This window comes from Malaya genurostris, chromosome 1 (genome assembly GCF_030247185.1).
Source record: "Malaya genurostris strain Urasoe2022 chromosome 1, Malgen_1.1, whole genome shotgun sequence".
Taxonomy (NCBI): Eukaryota; Metazoa; Arthropoda; class Insecta; order Diptera; family Culicidae; genus Malaya; species Malaya genurostris.
This window is the reverse complement of record NC_080570.1, coordinates 93,580,341-93,608,331: the sequence shown is the minus strand read 5'-3', so window position 1 is coordinate 93,608,331 and position 27,991 is coordinate 93,580,341. Positions and strand designations below refer to the sequence as shown.

The 27,991-nt window shown below is 35.9% G+C and overlaps 1 protein-coding gene across 8 annotated transcripts in view; it reads left to right on the top strand.

The window, feature by feature from the left end:
* Nucleotides 1–27,991, top strand: part of LOC131425091 (cAMP-specific 3',5'-cyclic phosphodiesterase) — a 111,113-nt gene that overhangs the window by 71,942 nt on the left and 11,180 nt on the right. For 4 of the 8 annotated variants that reach the window (XM_058586676.1, XM_058586680.1, XM_058586677.1 and 1 more), the window contains 8 exons: nucleotides 20,471–20,659; nucleotides 20,872–20,934; nucleotides 23,837–23,938; nucleotides 24,378–24,546; nucleotides 24,651–24,744; nucleotides 24,798–25,108; nucleotides 25,170–25,434; nucleotides 25,491–25,605. In XM_058586676.1, the coding sequence (XP_058442659.1) occupies nucleotides 20,471–20,659; nucleotides 20,872–20,934; nucleotides 23,837–23,938; nucleotides 24,378–24,546; nucleotides 24,651–24,744; nucleotides 24,798–25,108; nucleotides 25,170–25,434; nucleotides 25,491–25,605 (1,308 nt within the window). Of the gene's footprint in view, nucleotides 1–9,341; nucleotides 10,485–11,355; nucleotides 12,434–20,470; nucleotides 20,660–20,871; nucleotides 20,935–23,836; nucleotides 23,939–24,377; nucleotides 24,547–24,650; nucleotides 24,745–24,797; nucleotides 25,109–25,169; nucleotides 25,435–25,490; nucleotides 25,606–27,991 lie in introns of those variants that run through there. The other 4 variants (XM_058586673.1, XM_058586674.1, XM_058586675.1 and 1 more) reach the window with 4 other exon arrangements.

Here is a 27,991-nt window from a genome sequence, read left to right as displayed (position 1 = left end):
CGTTTCAGTCCTTCTCGTAGCAAGCTAGAGGTAGGTTGCTGCTAGAAAGCAAGAGAGAAACTCCATAAAACGATTTGAAGCTTTAAAAGCTCGCTGTGCGTATTACATTTCTCTCCATGCTCTCTCGTGAATGTATAAAAAGACTCTCGATGTGGCCGGGTGGCCAAGAAAGTTTTGATATTTTCGGTTACAAGTTTGATTACATCACATAAAATCCAATAAAGCTACCGCTTGTTTGGCAGCCTTGCTGAGCCGATTTTATTCCTCTCTCATGTTTCGTTACGTTACCAGGGAACTGAAATGGCGCCACCATACAAATCGACTAACCTTTACAAAAATAACTTTCCCTTCACTTTTATCGCGACAACATATATGTTTTTATGCACTAATCGCATCTAAATGAAATTATCTAGACATTGTCAGGATAGATTTTTGATCCATGCTTTTGAAGGCAAGATATTCAGTGAACAATTTAAAAGACGGCGTTTTCAGCTATGCAATTCTTCCTTCAGAAAAAAGACTTTCCCGACCGCTAAAGTCAAACAATCATTCTGAAATTTTCACAGAATAATTTAAACTAATCTTCTACGAGATTGTCAGTTGGGTTTTTTGATAGTCGTCACCGTTTCTGAGAAAATCAGATTTGAAGCGTGAAAATAGCCCTTTAAAACGCCCTAAAACACACTGGCCTCAGCCCTTAATTGGTATGCTCTGATCTTGTGTCATGCAAGCTCGGAATTCCTTGTTATGTCGTTTCCCCATGAGAAATTGACAACTACCTCTGGATAAATTTTGAGTACTTAAGATTAATTTCTAATTTATATTAGACGAACTCGATTGATAATGAGAAATAGTTTATCGCTTCAACCGAAATCGCAGAATGGTAGAGAAACTAAACGCTAAAAAATTGCTTGCATAATAAACTTGAACACAAGCTTGGCGAAGAGAAGCTTAAATATCGAAATCGCAAGTATGTACAAACATATAATTGCAAACATTTGGGATATTGGTGTAATTTCGTCGGTCATAAAACAAATGCAAATCAAGACAAATGATGTTCGGTGTTGGTTCGGATTGATTGAACTTTTTGATTGTAGATCATTAGAAATTTTGGTTGCCTTGTTCCACATCAACGGCTCGAACAACCCCATGGGGCTGATCCTTGTAGTTTTTTATGCAAGTGAAGACTTTTTAATGCGGGGGATACGCAAAAAACGCAAAAAATCGCTTGAAAAAGGCATAACTTTCGCATAATAAAAACCGCATAGCTTTCAGAATTCGCATTAAAAGAAATTCGCACAAAGAAACCGCATAAAATAAACCCCAAAAATGGTATATAAACAGATTTGAGTGAAGTCGTTTTTATGCAGGGGATATGTACCGCATAATAAAATATCGCTTAAAACATCGCATAAGTTTGACAAATGTTTAAATGAAGTTTGAAAAATCTCATAACTTTGAAAATTTGCATAAAAAATCGCATAACTTTTAAAACTCGCATGTTGAAAAACTCATGGAAAATCGAATAAAAGAGACTTGAGTGTACATGAATTTTCTATCTTAAGACCTTCCATTTAAACTTTTTTTTTGAAAATTTTCCACCGCATAATTTCTGGGAAAAGATGGAGCACATATTTTAATTTTTTTTCATATCTCTATAATTTTGGAACCGGAAGTGATTTTCAAAAAAGCTTTTAATTTAAATCTAAATTTGCGAAAGTCGGATCACCTATCTACGAGAAAAGTGAGTACACGAAAATGACTCACAGACATTTTACACTCTCGACTAAAAGATTCGAATGGTATATGACACTCGGCCCTGCGGTTCTCGGTTCAAAAGTCATTTTTCACAGTGATTGCATTAACTTTCATCATAATAAAGTACGCTGTTTTTTTGGATATTATGATTAATTTTCTATCATATTCGAAACTATTATAAATTTAATGCGAATAGATTCGTTATTGCATCGACGGAAATTATTCTCGTTTGAGTTTTCGATGCAATGTAGGTTTCCATTCATTGTATTGCATTCTTTACTTATAAACAAAAACGATCAACAATCCTTGAACTCATAATGCCGAATTCAGTGAAGATTTAACGAACTTCGGTTGAGAGTAATCTGTGGTTTTTCTATTGTAATAAAATATATTGATAAGATGAAGGATGTCGTTTGAATAGGTTATAGATGAGTAACACTACCCTAGTCGGACAGATAATAGAGGGAAAGGGCACATTGGATATCGTTGCCAACATTTTGGTGCTAGAAATGTCTAGTATTTGTTTGTTGTTTTTCTCCCCACTTTTAAGTAAAAGGAGCGAGTGCTCATTTCCCTTGCATGTGTTTATGAAATCTAATTTTATCTTCCCGCGAGGCGAATTGCCGCTATTACTTGAATCTAGTTGTAAGTTGTCTTGTTCCGTCTACCTTTTTCATGGACCATACTACAACGGTAACTGTAGGGATGTGCAATATGTGTCAAAAACTTTCAATTGCTATTAGTGAACAATGAAATTGATTGATATTCATTCATACGCTGCTCATGAAACTATTGAAAATAGAGTCTGCTGCGATTTGAAATATGTCAAAAGGATGATCCTGACTGGCACATCCAAATATTCAAATTTGGTAACCTGCATAGTTCACATTTCACATTTAAATTGAATAATGTTCATTTAGGTATTAATATTGTTTGTGCTAGGGCGCATAACCAAATTCATTATATTTACGTTTCGTCATGTTAGCTTAAAACTTGTTTTCGTTCAGCACGTCAGGAATGACTTTGGTGCTAATTATAAGTGTATTGCAAGTAGCAATAACTTTACGTCTGTCTAGCGCTTTATGGCGAACCGCATCTGTTGAATAATGTTATTCGAATAAAATCATTTGCCTGCAGTGAACAGTTTTAAAACTACCAGGTAGGGCTTTTGACAGCCGAATGTTTTTGTGAATGTGCTGTATAAAAATGATGGAGTATTCGTTATCGATTAGCATCACGAATGCTTTTTGAGTTAATCGATTAAAAGAAATAAATTAATCGGAAGTTGAATAATGCAAAATGTTCTGACAGTTGTGCTACTTTAAATGTGTGAAAAAAAAAAACAACATCTCGAAGAGATCGATTAAACACTGTCCTAGCTAAAACTATCATCTGAAAAATAAATTGATTGATCAATGTATATAGTTTGTGAATGTTTGATGGCGTTATAACAACTGTACATAGTGCACATGTACAGTTGAAGTTTGCTCAATCAGTGTAATGTTGAGATAAAGATTCGTCTACCAAGTGCCATGGTTCTTATTTAACATATCAGCAAAATTAAATCACATCTGCTACAACTTATGGTTCACTATTATGTTCAGTGTATCATAAAAACTGACTGTTATGTTATGAAACATAAAAACTGACTAACATAACTACAGTGACATACTAAAGTAAGTATCAAGCAAGCAATTTCCCAAAATAGAATGTTTTATTCAGAACTGAGTTGTGAAAATCTCGGCAATGTATCATCAAAAACAAACCGAAAATCTTGGTAGAGACAAATTATCTGTCAGATTGATATGTTTTTGCATTTTTCATATAGAAAGGTTATGCAATCACTGTGAAAACCGACTTTTGAACCGAGGCACGGAGGACCGATTTTCATATACCATTCGACTCAATTCGTCGAGTACGCAAAATGAGATGGCTGAGCCCATTTTCACAAACTTAGATTCAAATAAAAGATCTTGTAGTACCATAATATAAAATTGCCGAATATTATTTGAATCCGACTGTATTTCGGAGATGGCTGAAGCGATTTCCACAAACTTAGATTCAAATGAAAGTTCTTATGATCCCAAAAAAATTCCTGAGTTTTGTTTGGATCTGACTTCCGGGTTTTGGAGTTATGAGCTGAGCTGAAGTAGATCGCCCGTAGTTGCACTTCGTGATTGACCGAAAGGTATGACTTAATAGGTGTACTAGTCGGGAGTTTAAAAATAGTTTTTATCAAATCAGTCGATTAATATGCTTTCGAATTACAATCGAATGTGCTACTCAACTTAGTCGCAAAACTAAAACTTTAAGATCCTGAGGGCAAGTTGATATAGATAAACCATCATTAGCAGATGGGACCATTTGTAGTGTTTACCATTTTTGATATTCTCTTTTATTTAATTTGTACTCACTTATTCGTATTATGCCAAAATCATAATAACGATTCTATTCTATAGAAGTATACTTTTTGCCTTTCTCATATAGAAAATTTATGCAATCACTTGAAAAATTGACCAGTGTCACATACCATTCGACACAGTTCATCGAACTGAGTGTGACTCATTTTTTTTTCGGAGATGGTTTCTAACAAAATTAGGCTCAAGTAAAAGGTCTCATAGTATCATAGGTTGCTGTTGAATTTCATCCGGATTCGACTTCCGGATAGCACAATTCTCCAAATAACTAGGAAAAGGTGTCACACCTGATAGTTTATACACAAAGAAAGTTTCTTATTTTGTTCAAGTTTGAAAAAAAAAGAATCTTGACAGAATATTCTAGTTGTATTTGTGAAAATGTAAGTATTATTAGAAAGGCATCGTTGAACTACTTGGTGGATAAAATAATGTTTTTATTAAATACGTTACGTTACGTTACGTTAGATACGTAAACCTATAACTGAACCGTTTGTGCCATAGTTGATGCGTCATATAGGAAGTCAAAGAAAAGCGCTGTAACGGAGAGCCCTAGGTCATACATTTATAACACTAACTTCATTGAGCCAATCAGGGCAGTCAATCCTACCGTTGAAGACATCTGCTATTATCAAAGCGCGTGATAATTCTCGTCGCAATTGTAATGTGTCGAGACCGAATAATAACTCTACGAGGAAACAGTTTAGAAAACTGCAAATGTATTGATTAGACCTTGAAGTTTTCATATTTTGCTGATGAGGGTAAAATTTCCCAACTTAGTTAATGCATAATGCTTCCAATTTTTTATAAAGTGTAAATATAATTTTTATAATTAAATGATTTTACATCGGAATAATCATATCTCATATTATTATTCTGAATTGTGCATTTCCTTTACAGGGTGCAACCTACAGTCCAATATAAACATTCTTTTCAAGGAGTCTATACTGAAATGCAATTCCGAGTGCCTAGTTTACGTAACGTAAGGTTCTGAATGAAGAACCAAACAATTTATAATTTATCCATTTAATTGACTCCTATTCTAAAACTTTCATATTCCATACTATTTACTGTGTCAGCTCAATAAGTCAGCTGCAACTGTATTTCAATACACCTTCAATACTAGGTTCCTGTTGTTTGTGATCGAATTTTATAGAACTTTTAACGAAGTTTATATCGTAATTGCTGATGTTATGAAAAGTGTATTGGTATTATTATTCACTTCTACCGCACTTTAGATCTACCGAACTAGGTTAAGCTGAAGTAGGTTGCTTCTATTTCCACCATAAGTCTGAAGCGTTTGACACACTTACGGCTTAAGCATATCAGAGAAGAGAGTATTTTCAAGAGTTGTGAGGAAGCATGGGGAATAAAAGGTAAAACTGATCGAATTTGAATACAAACGATTCACAAAGGTCACACGAATAATATTCAGCACGCTGAATAGTAGCCATGTGATAGTTTAGCTTACAATGCCAGTCAGCGCTCTGACCAGAATACTGCTATTTTTCTTAGAGAAATGTAATAGATTCTTAGATGTTTTCAAATAGAAATCTGGTAAAAATGCCTTTGTTTGGGCACAACTTTCTAGGTTTCGCTAATGACTGGCATGCGTTGACACTGTTCAAGATCGAATCTTGTGTTTTATTCAGCTAATTGGTAATGGCAAGGCTGGTTCAGGACCGACAAAACTGGTCTTTGCTCCAGTTCTAGCCAATTCGTCAGCCAATTCGTTTCCAGTAATACCAGAATGACCGGGTACCCATATGAGGTTTACAGCATTTAATGTGCTGATGTCTTCACTTTGAGTTCGACAAGCGATTACAAGACTAGACCTGGTTTCATTTGCACCAAGTGCGTTTAGAGCTGCCTGGCTGTCCGAGCAGAAATAGATTCGTTTGCCACAGACACCCCGTTGGAGAGCTGCCTGTACTCCACAGATAATCGCAAAGAGTTCAGCTTGAAACACGGTGCAGGAACCACCCAGTGAGTGAGATTGTTCTAAACGTCAGAGCCAAATAGCCTCAACGAACGGACACCGTTTGTAATCCTACGATGAGTGAAGAGTACCATTGACGTTTTGTTTGGATTTACTGATAACCCGATTTGAAGACACCATTGTTCAACAGTACAAACAGAGTATTAATACAAATACTCGTGATTAATATATGATAATCATCGGCGAAGCCGTAGGTCGGAAAGCCAAGATCATTTAGTTTTCTTAACAAGCCATCTGCAACGAGGTTCCATAACAATGACGAAAGACCACCTCCTTGGGGACAACAACAAACACTTTGTCTTCTCAACTCTGCCTGTCCCAGTGATGAAGATAATAGTCGATTTCCAAGCATTGTGTGGATTCAATTTATTATAGATGTAGGTACTACATGACCACGCGCGGCATCTAGAATTGAATCGAAAGACACGTTATCAAATACGCCTTCTATATCTAAGAAAACTCCCAAGCAAGACTGTTTTAGTGAAAAAGCTTTTTCGATATTATAAACTACATCGTGGAGTAAGGTGGTAGTGGATTTTCCACGCTGGTATGCGTGTTGCAACTTATGAAGCGGATGCTCGCGCAAGCTAACGTCCCTTATAAAGTGATCGACTAAGCGTTCTAAAGTCTTGAGGAGAAAAGAGCTGAGACTTATGGGTCTAAAACTCTTAACTTCCTCATAAGTTTCACGGCCACCTTTGGGAATAAATTTAACAATTATTTCACCCCATGCTTTTGAAATATATATCCTGTCGCAAGGCTACATGTCAGAATTTTCACTAAAACACGTTTGAAGTATTCAAACCCTTTTTGAAGTAATATAGGAAATATTCCATCTTTTCCCGGAGATTTGTACGGAGTAAAACTTTCCACTGTTCATTTTATTGAATCAGTTGTAACGATTTCACGAGCTAATGTCCAAGAATCGCAATCGGCTGAAAAGAACTCAGAAACAGCTGCCTGTGATAACTCCGTACACCCTTGGAAGTGTGTATTAAACAGACAATTGAGTATCTCATGTTCATTTGTCGAGTATTCTCCGTTTTCAATCTTTATTGACTTGACATGAAAGTCTTTCGATTTCGACAATAGCTTATTTAATCTACTAGCCACATTTAGATTGGAGATGTTATTGCAAAGGTTTTTCCATCCACTTCGCTCAGAATACCGGAGAGCAGTTTTGTAATCTCGGCGAGCTGACACGAATGCCTCCGATCCATCTCTGCCTCGGCGATTCCAGGCTCTTCTACACAGTTTTCTAAGACTTGTGAGTTCAGCGTTCTACCAAGGAGTTCCTTTAATAGCTCGCACGGTACGAAGTGGCCGCAACTATGAGCGAGTTTGTCATATCTACAACATTATCGAAGTCCTTTGGAGATCCAACTATTGGTACGTAACCATGAAAGCTAGTGGCCAACCCCTCTATGTAATGATCCCAGTTTGTGGATTTGGGATTACTATAAGTGATAATATCAAACGTAGCGTTTAAATGGTTGAATATAATGTACTTGTGATCAGATAACGATGGCTCGAGCTCGTTCGGCACAGCCCAATTCGATAACTCATGAGGGATCCTATCCGAGCAGAGAGTTAGATCCAGCACCTCTTCCCTCCCAGAGCGTTCAAAAATTGATCGATTTCCTTCGTTGAGTATGGGTAAATTTGTACTACTTAAGTACTCCATCAAAGTAGAGTTATGAGGAAGCATGGGGAACAAAAGGTAAAACTGATCGAAGTTGAATACAAACGATAAACATTATTTTTTTAGGGCGTTAGTGGAATGAACTAAATTGTTATTAAAGAAAAATACTATATTAAAATTGTCTTTACTAATGTCAAGATATAATAACAGGTACAGATAGGGAAGAGTCGGAAGCCTTAGGGCATTTTTCACTTGACAATTTTCTATGACTGTAAATGAAAGGTATTTAAAAATTCCGCACTCTGGTATTTTAGCATATCTCCTTACTTTCATTGTATGTTTTTGTAAACAGATTTATTTGTAATTTATACATGGAAGTTAAACATGAAAATTTGTTGAGATTTGGCCCAAGGTTCAATGGCGGAGGCATTGGGTCACAACCATCGTGCGCAATGAAGGTGGTATTTGCTGACAAATTCATATGTTTACTAGAAGTAGTATCGTAAATTATGATGTAGAATTGAATAAAAAAATTGAAATTGATTTCCACACTTGACACAATGCGATTCACTTAGTGTTTTATAACTGAGTTTCTAGATATTGAGGACTTTTTACGTTTTTTTGTTCCGAACAGCATATTTTTGGGACGTTCCTATTTATTTCTCATTTATTCTCTTTTTATGAGCAGGGGTTCAAGGCTGCCTACCGCTCCGTGGCCCAAGGCACCCGATTGTGTGTTTTAAGATCTCTATTTATCAAAAATATTTTGCAACATTCGAATTGCAATGAAATCTAAAAAAAAACAATTTCTTTTGATATTTAATTTAGTTATTCTCTTCAAAACTAAAGAAACTCTGTTTGTCGTCGAAAAAAAACGAGTTTTTTTTTATTTTGTAGTAATCAAAGATTTTTCGTGAAGTTTGGATTGAACTGACAGAAATAACTCACTTACTTTTCGATAGAACACGAGTGGCCCAGAGCTGCCGACTCTCCCCTACTTGTATTTCGTATATTTTTGCATCCTTCATCAGAGTATCAGATTTAGAACTGCTACAATGATGAAAGTTGCAAAAACCATACCGAAATATTAGTATATGTATATGTTACTATTCCGTGACATAAGTGACGAAATTCAACATGCTTGAAGGTATTTTGAAGAATTTAATTTCATTACTTTAAACGGAGGTAAAAGAAAAAAAGTCATTCAATAAATTGAGAACTTATTACTAGAAAATTATTTTTTGATTTCGTCAGTTCGTCATTCTCACTAAATTAAAAAAGAATCATAATTAAAATAAAGTTAGTCGTGAGTATTCTGCACAAAAGGTTATTGAATCTTTGAAGAAAAAACAGCCTGTTATTCATACAATTGTTTTTTTTTCATATTCATAGATGACTTTTGAACATCCTTACGAAATTTCCTCATAACGCTAGGAGCTTACATCTCGCGGACCGAGCATTTATTTGTGGCGTACGAAGATGTTTGCTTTTGCAAAACGGAAAATTAAAAGTTTGTCATTCCTCAGTGATAGAGTCAACACGGGATGTTGTGCAGCCCTCGACGAAACAGTCTACTTTTTTACAAACCGATTGCTTCCGTTGATCATCATGCATGTCGAAGAATTCGCGTATTGTGAAAGTAATATTCTAGAAATATTAGTCATTTGTCGGAAACGTGCTGATTCAAAACTAATTAATTGTTGATCGCTTGAGCAATGATGATGCTATTATCGAAGTTCTCGGTTAATTGTGAAAAACAATATTTAGCACCGTAAAACAGTCTATAAATAATAATGTCAGCGTTAAGTCATATTCAATTAACTTATAAATATATACTGTTTTAAATTGTGAAATTGTGCATCTCGGATATAAAAATGTTTTGCTGATAAATGAACTAATATAGATGTAGTGAAAAATAGAAACCCTTACACAAATAATTAGTCAACAAGAAGTTATCTTACTGGTGAAACATTTAGTCTTGTGTAACATTGAGCTTGAATGAGAGTTACAATATGGAAGAAGAAAACGACAAAGTATGCTCTTTAAAACAGTTTACCCAGCAGAAGCAGGGCATAAGATCAATGTTGTTGAATCAACAGCATCTAACATTTAATGAACGATACTCGGCTCAAGCATTAGATGACAATGCTTTGAACGTTGTCAAGATGCCGGAAAGCGTTCCAAATCAAGGAAACCATGGAGCAACAAGTGTTAATTCAAACGCAAGCGTACAAACTTTTCAATCTTTACTGACATCGTCATCGGTATCGGCAATGTCGTCGGTATCCTTGAATAAGTCCAGATTCCACAGTTTTCGGCAGAGCAGCAGTGAAACAGCAACTAAGCAGAGTCGTTCAACTAATTTCTCTAATTTTGAAGTAACTGCTTCCGGCCTTAGGAGAACATTACAACATAACACTGCAGCGCCAATACAGTTTCAGGAAACTGAAAGTATTTCCACCGGTTCAGCGTTGCCTGGACCACAAATCGTGGTTTCACCGTGCATGGAAACCATGTTCGGTCAAGTGGATACTAGCACGGAAACCAAACTGAAGAAAAGTCTTCAATTAAATCGCAAAATATCTATCTTAAACCCTGTTCACTTGAGTATTCGCAGTGAACAAACTAAGGAAGAACGAACATCTTGTTATATAAACTCTGGAGCTTTGGAGTAAGTATTACCGCAATATAGACTGCATTCTACTTTCATCACCGCAAGATAAAAATCAAAGTAGGAGAAAAATCAGGGCAAATTCAGTCTCCTGAAAGCAGCACAAAGGCTCTCGCAAATTGGTCGTTTGGAAAATGAGCTCCACTGGCTCCTCTCTTCCAGCGGATTGCTGTACTCACATTCACATAGAAGTGTATGTACACTAACATAAAGTGGACAGATTTCGCTATCTAAACATATCAGAAAGTAACATGTTGCTTATTTAAATGTAAAATGAAAAAATCATCAGGAAAACGCTTTCTTCATCGGATGTGCATATTATAAATATGGAAGTAGTTGTTTTTCGTCATAGTCAAAGTTTGTTGTTATCCTTGTTGCATGAACTTTATTTATAAAAGACTGTAAACTGTGGGTCAGGAATATAAATATTTACAGTAATTTTTTTTTGTAAATTGGTCTGTACTGTCCGAAATCTTCGTAGCATAATGCCAAAATACAATAAAATGAAGTTCTTTATTTTTCACTTCAAATGAACCACATTAACTTCGTTTAATCTGTATCTATGAGAATTATATAAAAAAAAAGTTCAGTGTTTGTGAAACCTTTTCGATTGTTGGTATTCGCTTCGGAATGGAATCCCTGAACAGGGCCACAAGTTGTAGTGGTTGAAGTACGAAGAAAACTATTCTGTTCTTCTAACTCGCTAAGAGCTTCGTAAAAAAACGTGTAACACCCACCATTATTTCTTACTAAATTGCTAATAGTTGAGTATATATTACACTTTCATTAAGATTAAGTTTTATATCGAACCTCTTATAACATATCTAAAACATTAAATTAATATGAATAGGTTTATATTACGGATTAAACCCCTCTTAAAATATCTTAAATATGACAAATTTCATATCTGCTTCGAATACTGTCACATCACATATAGAAGACTTCAACATATTTTTAAACAATGCTGCCTCAGCCCACAGTACCAAACTTGGATTCATGCATATGTATGTGTTATGACAAACCGGAGGAACATTGCCAGCGTCTGCGCTCCTAACAAATTACAACAATGATTGATCATAGAACCTGGGCAAGCGTACTTGTTTAGTATGGAAGTAGGAACTATTTTCAAAGGCTCACCATAGCTTTATTTACACATTTGTGCTTAAAAGAGTCTCTTTACTGTGCCGGGATTTTCAAAAATTTTTTATTAAGTGTATCGTTTTTCTGAAATATTACCTTTTCTTCACCCGTCAACTCAGCCTAGAAGTTTAAAGCCGGTTTCAGAATTGATGGAAGTAAACTTGCATAATTCTCTTTTCATGTTTTACGAAGTGCAGCTTAGTGCTCCGATAATGAGGGCAATGCAGCTCTAAGAATCTATCACCTTCTACTTTTGCACTTGCATTAGCACGTCTAGTGCAATTAGCTAGTGGCAAAATTAAAATAATCTAAATCTAAGTCATGCAAAAACAGCATTGGTGACGTTTAATTCGTGCTCTAACATAAATAATAATTTTCATTTGAATAACATCAACAAACAATGATATGATTGTTGCTGTATTTGTAATATTTTCCTTGTTTCGTGGATTTACACACAAAAGAAAAACTAACAGTCACAATGGTTTAACGACATCCACGACAGTTACGGCGACAAACGACCGCCAGAACTACAAATTGAGTGACTACACGATAGTGGAAGCAAATCTTAACTCATCACTTGAAGAACTGTGCGTGTCCGTGCAAAGTGATACGTTTTATTCATCTGCAACGAGTAAAATTTATGACAAACGTCGCCAGGACTCATCCTCGATATGTTCAGACATTTTTAATACCGATGAGGGACGTTCGGTGGCAGAAGAGACGCGCTTTGCCACACGCAAGAGTTTGACCCGTATTCGGCGATGTACGTCCAGGACTAGTCTGAGTCGAAGGCGACGCACCACCGGAAGGTATAAAAAGAGTACCAACAGATGGATTGAAGAATACGTTAATGCACGTGTATTGGATTTTTAACAGTTGCGTTTTTGTTTTAATGAAAATTAGTGAGCATTTTTAAATGGTAAATGGTGATAGTTCTGCTATTAATTCTTGACCGACGATTTCTTTTGTGGTATTTTGATTGTTTCAACTGACAGGGCGATATTTTAATAATTGTTTGTCTACCACCGTCGATTTGTACTGAAATCAATTTCACAATCCTAGCATAATTATTATGAAGCCGTATTGAAACTATGATGACTAGAGCGTCCAACTTTTCCGTGTGAATTATTGCAATGGGTTGAATTGAGATAACAGATACTTCATTATCAGGGATTAATAAATATGAAAAGTAATATGAGCTATGAGTATATACTTTTTGGGATCAAACACGGCCTGGAAATAAATTAACATTGCTGAATGCATTAACTTGTGAATATATAGATTTGCATATTTATATTTCTTCACGTATGTCTGCCTGAGACAGGGTTTATGAGTAAAATACCTTGTATTGGAATTGTTAAAGCACACTATGTTTATAGTTTACCCATGTATACAAGAACAATTTTATAAAAAGAACTTATACTTCAGACCTCCTTAGCCATATTACTTTGCAAATAGCAAACTTTTAAAAAACTTTGCAAACGGTTCTGTGATCAATTTTAATGATTCTCTTCAACCATAACAAATAAGTGGGCATATAATTCAGTTATTCAATTTAAATTGATACATACTAAGCAAAAATGTTTCAATTCTGATTAACGATTGTAATAACTCTTGTAACAAGTTAGTACAAATGACTCACCTGTTTTACCTTTAAATTTACGTGTGTAAATTTATGAAGCTATGTTTTAGACCTGATCGATCTTCGAAATAAGCTCTCGTTTATGTCTTCTGAAATTCTTATTTCGAATCCAATGTAGATCACTTAGAGAATCCTCACGTTACACTATGTGAGAATCGTCGAAATAATTGATAGTTTGAGTCGAAATAATTCGTAGTTTGAGTCGTCGAAATAATTGGTAGTCCTATTTGAAAATTTATTTTCATCGAGTATCTTAGTATCCTAAGTTTTTAATCGTCATGTAACAGCATCCTTTGTCGTCTTTTAACTTTCGCATAACGAATGTACAATACTTATTGATTGAGAGAATTACTGGTACGATATTCTTCTCGGTTAAGTCAACTTTATTACCACTCAGTGACGTATCTAGAAGGTGTTGGCTGTGAAGGGTGCATCCCCCCGGGCGCAAAGTTTTTTTGAAGACACCAAACCAATGCTTGAGGCCTTTTTCCTTTATTTTACTCGCCAAATCGATCGAGATGTAGTTGAGCTCTTCTTGCTCACTAACTTACCTCACCTAACAGCTATAGGCCTGGGGTGTCCTTTGCTGTATCAAGAATACGTCTCCACATAACTCGGTCCATGGCTGCTTGTCGCCAGCCACTCAAGGTACGGATGCTTCTTGTATCACCATCCACTTGATCGATCCACCTTTCTCGCTGCGCTCCTCTTCTTCTTGTACCAGTCGGATTAGATTCAAGAACCATTTTCACTGGGCTGTCGTCCGACATCCTTATGACATGCCCAGCCCATCGTAGACGTCCGATTTTAGCTGTCCGTACGATGGGTGGTTCTCCTAGCAGCTGTTGCAATTCGTGATTCATACGCCGTCTCCATGTTCCGTCTTCCATCTGCACTCCGCCATAGATGGTCCTCAGTACCTTTCTTTCGAAAACACTGAGGGCGCGTAGGTCCTCTGCCAACATAGTCCAAGTCTCGTGGCCATAGAGAACAACCGGTCTAATGAACGTTTTGTAGATGGTCAATGTCGTGCGGTGGCGTACTTTTATCGATCGAAGGGTTTTTCTGAGTCCAAAGTACGCACGATTCCCTACCAAAATACGTCTCTGTATTTCTCTGATGGTGTCATTTTCGGCGGTCACCAGTGAGTCCAAATACACAAACTGGTCAACCACCTCGATATCGTCACCGTCTATCAATATTCGTGGTGGGAGGCGTAGTGTTTCTTTTCTTCCTCTCATGTATTTTGTTTTCGATGCATTTATGGCCAGTCCGATACGCCTAGCTTCAGCTTTCAGTCCGATGTAGGTTTCCGTCATCTTCTCAAGGTTACGTGTTACAATATCAATATCGTCAGCGAAGCCAAAAAGTTGTACGGACTTTCGGAAGATCCTGTCACTCGTGTCGATTCTCGCTCTTCGAATCATACCTTCCAAGGCAATATTGAACAAGATACAAGAGAGTCCATCACCTTGCCGTAGCCCTCCCCGAGATTCGAAGGGACTCGAGAGCGTCCCAGATACTCGGACGTAGCACATCACTCTATCCAACGTTGCTTTGACCAATCGCGTCAGTTTATCCGGGAAACCGTATTCGTGCATGATCTGCCATAGCTGTTCTCGATCAATTGTGTCGTATGCCGCTTTGAAGTGATGCGTGGGTACGTTGTATTCACGACACTTCTGGAGTACTTGTCTTATCGCGAATAAGTGATCCGTAGCGGCGCGGACTTCAGTAAATCCCGCTTGGTACGGCCCTACGAATTCCTTAGCTATTGGTGATAGACGACGGCAAAGGATTTGGGAGAGTACCTTGTAGGCGGCGTTGAGCAATGTGATTGCGCGGTAATTGCAACAATCTAGCTTATCGCACTTTTTGTAGACGGGACATATCACTCCATCCATCCATTCCTGCGGTAGAATCTCCTCCTCCCAAATCTTAGAAATCATCCAGTGCAGCGCTTTAGCCAGTGTCTCTCCTCCATGTTTGAGCAGCTCACCTGGTAACTGGTCATTGCCCGCGGATTTGTTGTTCCTCAGCTTGACGATCTCCTCGCTTATCTCCGTCAGATCAGGTGCTCAGATTGATTCCTGTGTCGTTCTCTGTATCCTGTGATTCGCCATTCAGATGCTCGTCATAGTCCTGCTTCTACCTGTCGATCACCTCACGTTCGTTCGTGAGAAGGTTACCACTGGTATATCTGCACATTTCGGCCTGTGGCGAAAAGCCTCTACGTGAGCGGTTCACCTTCTCATAGAATTTCCGTGTATCATTTGCGCGGTACAGCAGTTCCATCGCTTCGCGATCTTGGTCTTCCTGTTGGCGCTTTTTCCTCCGGAATACCGTGTTCTGTCTGTTCCGTGCCTGTCTGTATCGTTCCTCGTTCGCTCTAGTGCGGTGTTGTAGCATCCTCGCCCTTGTTGCATTCTTCTCTTCGACCAACTGCTGATATTCGCCGCCAAACCAGTCATTTCCTCGATTCGATAACCTCGTACCTAGTACGGTTGAAGCAGTGCTACTCACGGCGGATCTTATATTCCTCCAGCCGTCTTCAAGAGTCGCCGCGCCAAGCTGCTCTTCCGTTGGTAGCACTAGCTCCAGTTGTTGCGCGTATTCCTCTGCAGTACGAACACTACGTAGCTGCTCAAGATTGAATCACTGCTCACTAAACCAACGATGAAATCGTTGCAGCAAATCTTTCCTAAGTACAGTGGGGTCTCGTACAACGCGGATACGGTTTTGCCGGCATTCGTTATTGCAGGAAAACCAGAGAATATGGGATTTCGAGTGATTGGGGCTGTGAACGGTTATCTCGCTTCGGTCCACAGATAGAGCCACACAATCTTCTGCAAACTTGTTGTAGATACTTAGATCAACAATTTAGGGTAGTTTGACAAACAATTAGTTGAGAACTGTTCCGCCAGGGGAGCTTTAAAAATGCATGATGTAAATCATTCGCTTAACACACACAAAACAATTTTGAGCTTCAAGTAACTCGCAAATTATAGTATTTTGAAGAATGCGAGAATTCAAAGTTTGTCAAACAGCAAATGTTTTAAGTCGGAATCACTGCATCAGATGTAGTAAGTGTACTTGAATAAACATTTTAATTATCAGAATTATGCTCTTATCAAAAAACTTAATGATATAGACCGTATTTTTTTTTGTTGGAAGGTTGTTAGGAATGTCAGGGTATACATTATGAAAACCATGTTAGTTGAGAACTTGTCCACCGAATGGCGCTAGTGAGTTAACAATTTGACGATAGGAAATTCATAATGTGATATCTCTAAACTCTGATGATATAGAATGCTGGTGTTTTGGGAAAGAATGTTACGGAGTTCCTAACAGATCAAATAGTGTGAATAGTATCTGAAAATTCTCCATTCAGATGGTTTCTTCGAGAAGTTGTTCTAGGGTTTCAATACATATTAAATGATTGACTAAACATTTTTTATTGTATCTACAAAGTAGTCTTTGGTAACTGAAAATCAGAATTGTTTACGAGAGTGATGTTATCGATCAGTTTTTCAATAAATTGGTGGAGGATAGACAAATCGAAAATTGTTTTCTTAGAAGGCGCTAGTAAGCTACTAGATTATTAACATGAATAAGCTATCGACAGCTGAAATCTAAGGAACTTGGGAGAGTGAAACTCGAACTTTATATTAATGTTTTAATTATTTGTATTACTAGATATAATGATAGATACATGAAACCTGATATGTATAGTTTTTTTTAATTTTATTTTATAGCGATCGTCAATTCATCAACATGTCTGGAAAACTCTTATAAATTTAAAATAGTATAGAACTGTACTGACTTCGGAGAGTTTGTTGTATTTGTGGAGACTAAAAGTGATATTTAAAAAAAATGAGTTGAGAACTTTCTCACCAGAGCCGCATTGAAAAAAGCGTGAACAAAATTATATTGCATTTAATACCATAAAGTTGGATTACGATTTTGATTATTTGGAAAGGTGGTGGTCCTGAATCAGTTTCTGTGCAAAACATAAATTATGTGCAAAACATAAATGTGTCTAAAAATAATCACTCTACCAGGATTAGCTTGTGTACCGTAATGTTTACAGTATCTATCAGAATACTCGTTTCGTTTACTCGAAAGTTGTTTGGAAGATCTTTCACTGCAAAATGGAGAGTGTTTCAGTATAAAATTTGTTCTCTCCGCATAGCATATGCGCTAGTACTCAATACAACGTAAATTACGACATATCTGAAATGTGTGATAATTCAGGAGCTATATATTGTGAACTGATTCGAGCAATCCTTGAAAATGGTACTGTCGTTTGGGCTCCATATTGTTAACTCGACATCCATTGTAAAGATATAATAGAATCAATTTTCTTTGGAAAAATTGTGATCCTAGCGCCATTGAGTGGGTGAGTTTCTAACTAATATGATTTTCATGATGTAGAGCGCTACATTCCGAACATTTTTGTAAAAGACAAAGTCGCTCTAAATCTTTTAGTTTTCGCACTAGAGCATAGTTTTGATATTGAAATTTGCACCATAACAAGCCAACTAATTCCATCTGATGGAGTGAATCCGGAATATACTTTCAACTTGTTAATAAACTTTGAGTCTCTTGAAGAGTTGTTTGAAGATTCCAGATGATAAAATATTCGCAATATATCATGTTCAAATTTAAGTTTACGTTTCGTCTTCGACTCATCAGTGCGTCAGCAGATTATGCTGACGCAAACCCCCGGATCAACATAATCCGCTGAGCAGACGTAAAGTTAATGCTATTTGCAAGACACTTTTTTTACACAAGAAGTGTAACGTGTAAACTGACGTCTCGAACGAAACAAGTTTCGGCTTACTGGTCGTTCTGGCTTTTTCCCCTTCAAATTATCACAATCTGTACGGCCAGTAAGCCGAAACTTGTTTCGTTCGAGACGTCAGTTTAGACGTTACACTTCTTGTGTAATAAAAAACTGTCTTGTAAATAGCATTAACTTTACGTCAGCATAATCTGCTGACGCACTGATGAGTCGAAGACGAAACGTAAACTTAAGTGAAAATGGTTATGTGCACCTAGCATAAATTTGGGGGTAAAAGCAAGCCTTTTCCCCTTCAAATTACCATGTTCAAACTGTTTTTTCTATTGTAATTCATATGTATTATTTCATGTACTTTTCAAAGCGGAGCAGTTCTCAACCAATTGTTTGTCAAACTACACTAAATTGTTGGTCTAAGTATCTACAACAAGTTTGCCGAAGATTGTATGGCTCTATGTTATCTGTCGACCGAAGCGAGATAACCGTTCACAGCCCCAATCATTCGAAATCTCATATGCTCGGGGTCCCGTTATCGCGGATTCGCTTTTCACGCCCCCGGTGAATCGCATTATACGAGACCCCTCTGTACTCGTTCTGCTACGTTATCCTATTTTGGAAGTTAGGAAGTGTACTTTGTCCATCATTACTCTCGTTGAAAATTTTATGCAAAAAGTCAGCACTTGGTTCTAATTTAGTCTAGGTTTAGCATTCAAAATGATTAAACACTTTCGAGTATTATGTAATTGGTCAAATCTACAACTAAAATTGGTTTTGGGTTAATCATTGGTATCTCAAGGGCTGTCAATAAAAGCTATTGCTAAATCGAGTTTTAATGAATTGGATAAATAAAAACCATAATTTATAAAAATAATCTGTGTTAATTAATCTTGAAAAAAGAATTCCTGCAATAAAAAAATTCGCTTTTTCTTTTCTCATGAAGAAACACCGATGCTTGAATAAAAGGTCCCAATATCTGATTGGTTGCGTCGAAATTTATCCGAATTTTACCTCCGGCTCTGAAAGTATAGAGCAAAAGTGTTAAAATTCCATACTGCTATCCAGGACTGGTAAATCATTTTTTAATGTATACCTTCTTGAAAAACATGTTAGTATACATTTTAATAATGGAAATATCCGTGTGCGACTTAGTATGTTCCACACTGAAGATGCTAATTTATTATAACTGAATTCGCAGTTACTAGTTAAAGGTAATTGTTAAATACTATCGCAAAACAAGCAAATACTACCAATAGATAACGGCTTCTACAAAATGAACGAGTATGATTTAAACAAATTAAAGTCTTGAAAGACGAAAAATAACATAAAGTGAGAAAATGAGTTTTTTGAGTTTTTCAAGATCAAACAATAGTAATATAATAAAGATCTCCTTCGAAGAATTCATAATTTTTCAAAACACAAATTGTTGGTTGAATGAAGTGATGGTTGAGTAAAAAGAGTCTCCAGATTTGACACATTTCTTTATTTCGAGACTTGAATTTCGCGAACTGATAAATAGTTGCAGTCATCAACCTGTAACTCCAAAAGTTTATTTTGGAAACCAGATGTCTTAAAAAAGGAAAAGGGCGTGATACGGTGAAATGTCGAAAGCACTTGCCTATGTCTGGTTTAGAATAGAATAGAAATAAAAAGTCAATTTATATCTATTTATAAATCTTCTGTTTATGTTCTACGTAGTTAGAAAGAAACCTGTAAAATTCCATCGAATCAGCTGTAACAAGAAGCTTCCAACATGTATAACAAAACTTTACGGTTTGAATTTATGTTAATGCAATAATAATAATAACAATAATAATGAGAAATAAAAATACTGATGTTAATTATTATTATTATTATTATTATTATTATTATTATTATTATTATTATTATTATTATTATTATTATTATTATTATTATTATTATTATTATTATTATTATTATTATTATTATTATTATTATTATTATTATTATTATTATTATTATTATTATTATTATTATTATTATTATTATTATTATTATTATTACTGATAATTTCAATTTGTTTGTATTGCATGTTGTATAGAGTATACAGCTCAATAATGAAATAAAAATAAAAATTGATTTTTATTCAGTTTTTAAGGTATTTATACAGTTTAGTTTTTAATCATTTATGTACTAAATAGAGTGATTAAAACATTATGATATCCCAACAGAATACTTTCATTCACTTATTTTATTGTTTTACAAGTTCCTAGGAACAGATTCATAAAGCAATGAAATATCTGAAATTAAATTCGCGGAAATGTGTCTCTCAGTAGTTCAATCGGAGAACTTTTCGTAGAAATACACTGTTATTGAAATTCTTTGAAAAATGATATAAATGTCTGCAATATTTTACAACCATAACTGTTTTCTCAATAATTTTAGTTTTGACGTTGAAAATGGCCAAGGCTCGCGATCACCGCTGGAAGGAGGATCACCGGCAGCTGCGGCTGCCGCCGGATTGGTACTGCAGAATCTACCTCAGCGAAGAGAATCCTTTTTGTATCGGTCCGATTCGGATTTCGAGATGTCGCCGAAGTCGATGTCGAGAAACTCCAGTATCGCTAGTGAAAGGTACATTTGTCTAAATTGATCTAAATCTGGGAAAATTTAGTATGTGTTACAGTACGATTATTTATTCATTTCAATAATTGTCTTTTCCTGTGTGGCCTACATGCTGTTAAATGTTTTCCAACTACCCAACCACCAACGTTTTTGTCTGAAAATGTATTGTGTAATTCAAACCAAACAACCCTCAAAACGCTACTCGTGCATTTATCTCAAAGAACTGATAAATTTTCTAGACTCAAAGAAGTGGAAGCTCCAACAATCACCAGCTCAGACCGAACGTAAGTATTTTCACTAAATAAAACGAGTGTTTTTTAATCATAACAAATCAAAGAAACACTAGGAGCTAGGATAAAAAAAAATTTCAAAGATGAACATAAACGTTTGAAAAACAATAACTTAAGCAATAGACTGAATGAAAAATATTATGATCATTATTCAATATATACGTGAGAAAAAGAAATCTTTTCAATCTTTTCGTTACTACGTTACTATTTTCGAAATCAAGAAAATATAGTCTGGAGTAAAATGAATCTAAATGACAAAAAAATTGATTCGTAAAAATATCTACATAAATTCATATAATGAAAAGAATTATCGGATAAGTAAAATATTATACAAAATTTTTGGATAAATAATCTACTTATACTTATAAATTTAAAAAAATCACTAATGACTCGATCGCAAATAATTGATGTAGGAAATCATTTCTGATGTGATCAGCAAAAGTGCACGGAGGGGCGAGTGAATTAGCGAAATTATTGAATATGCAAACTGAGTATTGAAAGATGATGCCTTCAAACGGTTGAACTTAAGTTAGGCATTGATAATTTGAGTCAATTTATATGAGCTTAGGTGCACCAATCGCTAGGAATTATGGATTTTCTAATTTTCGGGAATCTAATGATAGGTAGTAAGCAGAAGTGGATTATAAACCACACTGGTACGTACATGTGTTGGTAAGGATTAAGCAAGCACAACACCGCGATTTCGTACACGCGGTAATGAAAACGATAATCGAGACCGAAACTTGACTTTGAAAACACTAACTAATTTACTCGATTTAGCTTGAATATCATACACAGAAGTAACAGGAGTGCAGGTTTTGCTATGACAATTCAAACGCGCTATTCAAACGCAGTGCCTGCTGTGTGTTCAAACCATGCGCTCGTGTTAATTCTATAAATTCAATGCATGTCCAAAAGCGTTGATTGTGTTTAATCAAAATGGTACATGAACATCATCTTCAGCATCAAGCAGCTGGAAGTAAAACAAAGTCTTTTGTCGCTCTAATCACTATGTGATGTGAAATTTTTCTACTGGTTTTGCATTGCGTATTGCTATTGTGTAACGAGTACTGTCAAACTAACCAATATGATTAGAGCAAATTCAGCAACTGCAAGATCATTATATAACTGAAACTGAAACAAACGTATCCCCAGCAAGCTGTTTTAATTTGATTTATTCGAACAGTTCTACCGTCAAATTTAAAACTGGTAAATATTTTCGGGATTTCCATCGAGAGTAGGTCGAAAAATAAAGTTAAGTCAGTGACAATTAGGATGCTGTCACCGATAGGAATATAACTTGAAGGGTTGATTTCCTGTGACATATGGTTAGAATATACTGTCATGAATTTTGTTTGAGATTGAAGTTTGACTAGCCTTTAGAAACTATTAATAAAGAAAGGATTCAGTACCATCCATCTTATTAGCAGGCATAATAAAAGCTCCCAAAAGCGATCTTTCAGAACTTTCAGAACTTCAAGACTCATTGTATGTGTCGAATACATGCAGCCTAAGGTAATTCGCATACAACGATACTGAATTCTTTCTAATTGATTAATATGAGAGTTTGTAGCGGAACGAAAGCAAACGCATCCATATTCTATCAATGAAGGTATCATTGTCTGATTTCATTATATCTTCAGGATGAGCACCCCACCAGGATCCTTTTATTGTTCGAAGAAAATTTACTCTTCGTTGGCATTTCGTTATCAGAAATGGTATTCCCATCATATGAAGCTGAAACAGAGCTGGTCGTCCTTGAAAAAACTGAACTGATTCGAATGGTATATGGCTGTTATGTTCTTCCAGCATTTATTGCTGTAAGTAGTTTAAATCAATATAATTATGGAATTGTTATCAACTCGAAAATGCTGCCATCATCTAGTTTATTTATGTCATATACGAACAATTATGTTGCCAAAAACGAACCGTGCTAAAATCGGTCCGAGGCAAAATATCATGCTGTACACAGTCTTTTGGGTACTTAGAAACAAATGTATGTGACAGTATAAAAATCGTGTTTTATGTTGCTCCCAAGCATTTCTTTGCCAGACAGCGCTCAAAACTTCTACTGCTGGACTAGGGGAAAAAGTCGCTTACACAAAAATTTCGATATCTCCGTTAAAAATGGACGGATCTTAACAATCTATGGCTTGTTGGATAGGTATTACCGTGCAGAATCTAAGTCTGAAAATATATTCTGTTTTCAAGGTCAATTGTGACAGATACTGTCAAAAAACTGAAAATTTTGACATAAAACTATCACATAAAAAGTATCACTCAAAAAGTAAACATCCGATCTCAAAACCATTCAATAGCGTCCAGGGTGACGGGGAGACCTTTCATTTGCGACTAGTTTGATCAAAATCCTTCCAGCCATCTCTGAGATCTCTACCTCTTAGTTGACAACACACATACAGATACACACACGTACACACACGGACATTTGCTCAGTTCGTCGAGCTGAATCGATTGGTATATAACATTCGGCCTCGGAAAATTTTTCTAAAGTTTGAGTGAATTCTATACCTATTTTTTATATTTATAAAAAAAGGTAAAAAGGACCTATTATCATTGTAGAGGGGACCCCAAGTGATCCCGTGCGAGTTTAAATCTCCTAGAATCAACCGAATAAATAAATATAATAATAATAATAATAATAATAATAATAATAAGAATAATAATAATAACAATAATAATAATAATAATAATAAGAATAATTATAATAATAATAACAATAATAATAATAATAATAATAAACATAGAAGGATAAAGCGGAAATATTATTTTGGTACACTCGTTATAATCTTAGTTCTATAAACAGAATAGCAAGGGTAATAATATTTATGTTTTCTGTCTCTTTTAATCTGATTTTGAATATTATATTATGGTTCAGTCATATGGAAGACCTGATCGTCACGCCATTTGCGCAAATTCTGGCCAGCCTACGTTCAGTACGCTCTAACTTCTACAGTTTGACAAATGTTACACCACCCAAGTAAGTATATTTTATTGTATACATATTTACACACGATTCAGCATCCTTTATAGGTCGGTCGCTCTCTTAAAGCAAAGAGAAAATGTGAAAAGTATTTTTCCTACTGAATTCGCTGTTTACGACACCACCACTGTCGTTACTGAGCGAACAACTAGCGATAATAAGAAGCAAAATAGTCACATGAGCGATTGCATCTTGACGCGCGAAAGAAAATATTATTTTGGGGGAACAATTCATACATTAACTTTTCTTTTACTCTCTGCAACGCGAAACAATTTTAACACATCGAATTTAATGTTTTCCTGCCATATTTTTTTGGTTGAATAACTAGACCAGACTGCAGACAAGGGAGCGAATTACAGTTTAATCTATGTTGCTTGCATTATATATATATTTTTACTGAACAATACTGCATTTAATAATTGCTAATGGTTTGTAGATCAAAACGAAACAATATTCAGTTGACACCAATTCCCAAAGCACCGAATCCAGGGGATGAATCGTATATAAAGCTGGCTTTAGAAACGATTGATGAGCTGGATTGGTGTCTAGATCAATTAGAAACCGTGCAAACGCACAGAAGCGTTTCCGACATGGCGTCATTGAAGGTAAATTTTACATAGTTTATTCCGTCGCTCCCTTTGCAAATGATAGAATCTCTGCTTATTCGTATGATAATTTTTATGCAATACTTCTAATATGTGTATTTTAGTTCAAACGGATGCTTAACAAAGAGCTATCGCATCTTAGTGAATCTAGTAAATCTGGCAACCAGATTTCAGAGTATATTTGTTCGACCTTCTTAGGTGAGTAATTTTTTTTAGAAATAAAGTCTTCAAATCAAATGCTTTGTTTATAGATAAACAACAGGAGTTGGATATCCCATACAGCAGAGATGACTCAGATTCTCATAATCCGAGCACATTTTGTAGAAGCAGGTCGCCACGAATGGGCGAACGGATGTCGCAAATTTCTGGGTTCAAACGACCTTTACAGCACACAAATTCATTTACCAGTGATCGTTTACCACAGTATGGCGTGGATACACCCCACGAACATCAACTTGGACAAGTTCTCAATAATGCTGATACATGGGGCATCGACATATTTAAAATTGAAACTCTAAGCAACAATCGACCGCTTACCTGTATAGCTTTTGCTATTTTTCAGGTATTTCATGGATTAATTCTTATTATTTAGCGTTTCGATAGCTCGATTTCATTTTTAACAGGAAAGGGATATTTTAAACACTCTTATGATACCATCCAAAGTTTTTCTAGCGTTTATGACAACTCTAGAGGATCACTATGTTAAGGACAACCCATTTCACAATTCATTGCATGCGGCAGATGTGGCGCAGAGTACCCACGTATTGCTAAACACACCAGCACTAGAGAACGTATTTACTGCATTAGAGATCTGCGCAGCATTATTTGCAGCATGTATTCATGATGTTGATCATCCGGGTTTAACCAATCAGTTTTTAATTAATTCGAGTATGCAAATTTACTAGGTTGGTACTTATTTCTCTAAATGTGAGTTTTTGTTACAGGTTCAGAACTAGCGATTATGTACAATGACGAATCTGTGCTAGAAAATCATCATTTGGCAGTTGCATTTAAACTCTTGCAAAATGAAGACTGCGATATACTACGGAATATACAGAAGTAAGTTACTATTATTAATATTATTATTATTATTATTATTATTATTATTATTATTATTATTTATATCATTTATATTATTATTATTATTATTACTATTATTATTATTATTATTATTATTATATTAAAAATATCTAAGTCAGCCAAGACGTCTAAACCTAGGATCCTAGTTGGTCATACAAACACTGAACTATACTGTCCTAGTAGAACAATTTTATTTCTTACGAATCGCCATACTACCTTGATCAAAAAGTTCCCGGAATTTATTTAGAAAATTAAAAATACAAGATTATGCATCAAAATCGATATTGTCCCCTTCAAAGAACTCCCCATCCACTGCAACACACTTTTGCCAGTGTTTGTTCCAATTCTCGAAACATGTTTTATATTCAGTTTTCAGTATGGCCATCGGAGGCATCTGCGATTTTTTCCATAATCTCATCCCAGGTGCTGAAACGGTTTCTTGAGTCGACCGAATAGGTAAAAGTCGCAGGGAGTCAAAATAGATGAATTCGATAGTTGCTGAATGGTTTTCGTTTTCAGCCAAATGTTGAAGGATGACGTTTTTTTTTATTCAATAATATAATATATTTTCAGGCACACTGCTTAAGCTCTAAGATGCCAAGGGTATTTTCTAATCTTAATTAACGACTAACTTAAAACTAAAATAGTATCATTAGATTATGGCGTCTCGGATTTTCAAAAAGCCAGCTTTCAGCTGGCGATCGGCAGTGGTTGTGGAATTGAATATTGTCTGAGTCTTCCAGATGGCGTTGTTAAATATCTATGGCCGCTTCTTTCGGTTCGTTTGGGTCCGCGGAAAACACCCCCAGGCTACGAAGGCCCGGCGGGTGGCCCGCATGCTGGTCTTCGACTGGAGCGGTCTTCCGTGGGCGGTGATGGTGATGTTACAGAAGAGAATGAAAACAAGTAAATATTGTGGTAAGCGAGGTAAAAAGGGGGTATGGAAACAATATGTTTGAAAACTAATTAGTTGCCATCGAGATGGTGAAGAGACTGAGAAAGGGGGAACGAAAAAGTTAGTGACAAAAAAAAGATCTTGTTAGTTCCAATGAAGATGGCGGACAGGGACGGGGATCGAGAGAATCGAGCGGATGTTAGTATCGAACCTATAGGTGGAGATTATACTTTCTAAGCGAGGAATAACACATTACACTTGAATATTAATGTGTTTGAAGAATTGGTATATGAGAAGCATATATGGACTATTCGGATTCCAGTAGCTTCGACCTGGCGTCGCGATACTCTACGCACGACCACACGACATGCTCGATGTCCTGATAACCGTCACCACAGGTGCAGAGACCGCGAGCCCAACACGCCAGAGATGTGCGTCAAGTCAAGTTATAGAAACGACTATAAGAAAAGAATATGATTTACGATTCATCAAGCCATTATTCCTGTTGAAGATGAATGGATTTTCTTTTGATTTACCTGAAAGCAGCCAATTGTATTTACCTGAATGCAGCAATATTTGAAAGAAGTTGGGCTATTGTATCAATAGTTAAAAGTTGTGAATATGTTTAAAGCCTTTGTTACGCTAAAATTAAGCGAATGCACTGATCGCCACATCATCTTTTGAGTCAGTGCATCGAACAGCGATTTTAGATCTCTCTCAAATTAATGGTTTCGACATATGGGATAAAAAGTGAAGCAAAAATAACTATGATGACAAATTTAAATCGATTCTTCAAATTTACAAAAGCTGCCCTCGCGACTTGTAGTTCGTCACTTCTCGCTAGTCTGGTGATATTATTTAGTCGTGTTTGATGAATGTTCGTAGCGTGACAATCACAGTAACAATTTTCGATTAACAATTCAGCGATAAATGTTTTTTTTTTTTGCTTTTAATTTATGACTTCTGGTCAGTCAGTAATTATTTGATAAATTTCTGACATATCAAATACTCGGATGATTCGCATCGCTAAGTTCGACTCCTCTGGTAGAAGGTAAAGGTTTAGATGCGAGAAACCTTCTTCTTACTTAAATGAACCTTGTTACGTCGAATTTTTTCGCACTTTATCTTCAAATCCTTACTCTTCCTTGAGTAATATGGCTTCACATTTTTCATATTGTTTCTCCTTTCACAATCTCTAGTTAGTTTGATATTATTAAAAAATCGAAAGATAAAATGAGTAATTCTTGGACATTCGAAAGTTCAAGTTACCAAAACTTCAAGTTTTGGTAACTTGAAAGTTCAAGTTACAGAACTTTTGATCCTGTTTACGGTATAGCTAGAACACTCATTTGCGTTCCATCATTAAATAATTTGGCAAGCAATATTGTTGATACCCAATTAAGCACGTGACTCGGAATGACAAATCACATGAATCAAGTATGCATGTGAAAACTTCACACAAAACAACTT